The 4634-nt window shown below is 51.7% G+C and overlaps 1 protein-coding gene across 1 annotated transcript; it reads left to right on the forward strand.

Moving 5' to 3' along the window:
* Positions 1–728: 728 nt before the first annotated feature.
* Positions 729–1558, forward strand: SPDYC (speedy/RINGO cell cycle regulator family member C; the record flags this gene model as incomplete). Its single annotated transcript, XM_081280494.1, is given in 4 exon segments — positions 729–824; positions 1075–1176; positions 1270–1317; positions 1319–1558. Coding segments are annotated over 4 exon segments (330 nt in total). The 3' UTR covers positions 1403–1558.
* Between the last annotated feature and the right edge of the window lie 3076 nt (positions 1559–4634).

The following is a 4634-nucleotide window of genomic DNA, read 5'->3' on the forward strand; positions in this document are numbered from 1 at the left end:
TGCTTCCTTTGCAAAATAGGTCCCTGTGACACCCGCCTTCCAGGGGGCAGTAAGATGAAGCCCTTAGAGCTTTTAGCACAGTCCTGAGCACCTAGGAGGTGTTTGCTGCTGCTGTTACTCTCTGGTCCAGGCACCAGGAGGAGGGTGGGGGTGCTGCAGTCCTCAGCAGATCTTTGCTTCTTTCCTGGCCTCCCCATCTGTCAGGCCTCCCAGGTGCCCTCTGTTCTGAATCCTTGAGTCTCTGCACCCTGCCCTCCACCTTCCTGTCCTCTTTCTGGCCAGCCTCACCTTCCTCTTTGATTTGTGGGAGGTCATTGTATAGGTACCAAGTCCTGAGGCTGCTGTATCTATAGGTCCCCTTGCTCCACCCTGCCCCACCCTACTCCTACTCCCCATGAGATAAGTGATACCGGAGACCCTGCCATTGTCTTGTGGTTATCACCAGGTGAAGTTGGGGGACTGCAGCCAACAAGCGGGGGTAATGGATTTCTTCATCCCCACCAGGGCCAGGAGTCCAGGCCTTCCTCAACATTCTGGGTGAGTTTCCGGGAGGCTGGCATGGGAAGGGCGATGGGGTCAAGAATACAAAGAGCTATGGAAGGCAAGGTCCTGCTCTGCTCAAGCCAGCCTCCCAAGCCTCTCTGGACAGGTGTGGCAGGTGGGAGGGGGATCTTGTCAGAACATGGGCTCAGTGGTGGTTTGGGCTTTGACCATTTTATCTATGGGGCATGACCTGTGTCCCCTGTTTTTCTTCTCTACCTCTGGAGGACAGCTTTTTCCAGGAGTTCCTCTCCAAAGACACCTGCTTCCAGATTTCAGATACGGTAAGGAAGCAAAGTGGAGTTTGTTACAGAGAGTAACAAAGTAGAGGCTGGGGTCACTTGAGTAGAAGGTTGACTTAATGGGATTCAGTGCTGCTGGGTCCCCTGGACTGTTGGGGGAACCCTTCCCCTTATCTTTGCTGGGCCCCTCATTTTACTGTCTTTTCGTCCCTGTCCAAAACCTCTGGGGTGTGAAGGAACCTGGCTGCTGGCCTCATCCCCAGGGCCTCTGGCTGCCCCTGCCTGTCTGCAGTTCCTCCTGGCTGTGGGGCTGGTCTCCTTCCGGTGTGCTAACCTGACGCTCTGTGAGCTCAACCACAGCAGTTCTTGGCACTATGAGTGGCAGGAGTGGGCAGTGGGATACTATTGAGGGTGAGGGTATGGTAGGATGGGACAGGGCGGAGGCCATAGACTTGACCCTTGACCTCACGCCCTTGTGTTCCTTGCAAATGAGATGGAGGAGGACTTGGAGAAACCTAAATGTGAGATTTTTTCCATGGGCCCTGGGGGAAGATTGGCATTCCCGGGTGGGGAAGTTCCAGCACCCAAGGGACATACTGTGGGCACGAATGGGCTTCTAAGCCAGCGCTGTGAGCGGGTGAGGCTGGGCTGCCATCCCAACTCACTGTCCACTCTACTCCTCCCAGGTCATGGCCAACAAGCCAACCCACTGGGCCTGGACTCGGAAGTGGTGTCCCCACCAAGGTGAAGTTCAGAGGGATTGCTGTCAGGCCTGGGGCCCCTTACCCCATGTATTAGGCTTCTCTAGAGGAACAGAATCAACAGGAAGTATAATTATAAAAGGGGACTTATTAGGTTCTCATATGTAACCAGAAGTGATAGTCCACAAAAATGGCTGTCTGCAGGCTGGAGAGCTGGGGGAACCAGTAGCTGGGCAGTTCAAGAGGCTGAAGCCCAGAACAAGAGGGATCAGTTCTACTCTAGTCTGAGACCAAAGGCTTCTTGAGAATCCACCTTGAAAAGTGAAGAAGCGGGAGTCTAATATCCTCAGACGATCACACCAGTAATCAAGAACCTGTTCAAGAAGAATTGAGCTTGCATCTGCTGCTGCTTCCTCATTCTTCCAACTTTTATTCCATCCAAGCCATCATCCTATTGGTTGGTGCTGCCCACGCTTAGGGAGGGTCTCCATTTCAGTTGGCTATTCCACATGCCAATCATTCCTAGACAGAATCTCATTGACAAACCCATAACCCTCCTAATCCTTGGAATATCTTAATCCAATCAAGTTGTGTTAGACCAGGACGCAAGAAAAGACCACTGACTCCAATTAAAATCAAATTAAAGCAAGCTTATTAATTCGACCGGCCGGGCTGCCTCTCCCTCCCAAAACCGCGGGAACAAGACAGCCCCCGCAGCTTTCCTGCAGCCCAGCTTTATAGCCCAGAAAGTTACACAAAGGGGGTTTACAGATAACAGAACTCGGACGAGCATAACACTGATGGTAGTTTACACTTTTGCTGGCCCCAACATCAGAATTTATGAGGGTCATTAGAGCCTCAGAGAGGGTCGGTATCTGGCCAGGGAAGGCCAAGATTTGTGAGGCGTCACTAAAGTTTCAGAGAGGGCTGCTATCTGGTCAGAGAGCCAGGCATGGGTGAGTTCAAGGCAGGGGCAGGCATTCCAAGCAGGTTCAGAATTTGCAGTAATTTATAGTAAAGCCGAAATCATCTTTTCATGGCTTTGTGGAGAGATGGCTCCCAATTTTAAGAAAAGATCAGGTTGGGTCTATCAGTTGATGATTTAAATTAACCATTACACCCCAGGAACCTGGCCATTCACCCCCACACTGTGGCCTGTGTGGTTTGCCCCAGCATCACAGGTGTGACCTCCCACACCTCATCCAGCTGCCCTTCCCTGATCTCTGAGTGCCATCCACCCTGCTGCCAAAATTGCTTCTCAGTGGCCAAAAACCTCTGGGGTGAGGACTTCCTTGTTGTCTTGCCCCCCAGATGCAGCTAGAGCTGGGCACCTACACCTTCCACAATGAGCTGGAGACAGGAGCTGAGGAGGGTCGGCTTGGGGACCTGGGAGGTGGGAGTGGGACCAACAGGATGTGGGAGGGGGGCACATGGCTGTTTCACCAGTTTTCCCTCCAGGCTCACTCTGTGGCCCCCTCCCAGTCTTCCCCAAGCCTCCACCACACCTGGGGACTGGGTTCTGCTGCTGAAGAGCTGCCTGCCTGTCCACTCCCCTATGTAACACGTGTCACCCCCACCCCCAGCCTCCTGTCTGGTGGGCCGTAGGTGGCAGCACTGCCCCTGCCCCTGCCCCTTCCTCCTAACAATGTGTACCCGCTCCGGTCCTGATCCTCTAACTAACGTGTGTCTACAGGACACCAACTGCTTAGGTACTGGCCTGGTTCCTTGACCCAGTGTGATGGTGAGAGGGTCAAAGGGTTAGGCCTGTGAGCACAGGCTTTGAACCAGCTCTTCCTCTTCCCGTGGCGGCCGGTCTCTGTCGTCCTGAGCCTCAGTTTCCCTTCTGTAACATCCACCATCTGTGAACACTACACAGTGTAGCTGGGATTCAATGAGCTGGGATACTTGCAGCCCTAAGAAGGGGCTCCCAAACCTACTGGGTAAAGTTTAAATGGAAAATGGCTCTGTGGCCAGCTCAGAAATGTCTTCAGGGTCAGACTTGAGGATATTTAGGAATCATAATGTTTAAATAATAATATAATGTAGTGATTATTATCATATAGTTCCCTCCCCCTCCCCCAAAGGAAAGACATACTGAGCACTCAGTAAATTTCTTGCTACTGAAGGAGAAGGAAGGCTTCCCAGAGGAGGCACATTTAACTGGGCCTGGATGTTCATGGGAGGGCAGTCTAGGGCCGTGGTTATGACTTGCCCTTTGGAGCCAAACAGTTTAATTTCAAATTCCAGGTCCCTGCTTGTTATTTCAAGTCTTGTGCCTCTGTTGCCTGGCCTGTCACATGGGTATTGTTTTGCAATGAGTGTTGAGATTTGAATGGGTTAATCCCAGGAGGGTTCTGATGCTGTCTGAGGAGAGGGGAGGGAAGGTGTGGAAGTAGTGAGCCCAGCAGGGGTGGCTGTTCACAGAGGGGATGGAACAAGTGGGGAGTGGGGAGAAGTCTACAAGTCTGATGGAGTTACCTGCCCGCTCTAGAGTGGATCTCAAGGGGCAGAGTAAGAAAGCCTGGAGATGCCAGCCAGGTGCACGCCTGGAATCCCAGCTACTTGAGCTGAGGCAGGATCATGGCAAGTTCAGGGCAAGCCTCAGCAACTTATTGAGATCCTGTCTCAAAATAAAACTTAAAAATAGGGTGGGGAACCTCCTGGGTTCCTGAGCATCCCTGGGCTCAATCCTCAGAACTGGGGAGAATTTCCAAAGCCTAGAGGTTGAGGACATTAGAAACGAAGCTAAGGACTAAAAAGTATTGGGAGGGAGATGGGAATGCAGCTTCATGGAAGTGCACGCCTAGCATGTGGGGTGCCCTGGGTCCAGTCCTCAGTAGCCCCTCAAAACAGTACTGAATTTCAAAAAGGCAATATATTCACATGTACATTGTGAACCAAGAGTCCCCTTATTCCCTCAACTCCCTGCCTCCTGGTTCCCTGCCCTAGAGGCAATGAAAGTGAGTCTCTTACATCCTTTCAGGAAGGAATCCATACATCATCAAATGTGGCATTATAATCATGCACACGCATCTAAATGGCACAGAGCTCCTAAGACCTATGGAATTTCAGGGCAATAGAAGAATCTTTTGCTGTTCATAAAAGTCCCTGAATTATTCATAAGGAGACTGCAACCACTCAAGGGTGACAA

The sequence above is a fragment of the Spermophilus citellus genome (assembly GCF_964194105.1).
Source record: "Spermophilus citellus genome assembly, chromosome: 2".
Classification (NCBI taxonomy): Eukaryota; Metazoa; Chordata; class Mammalia; order Rodentia; family Sciuridae; genus Spermophilus; species Spermophilus citellus.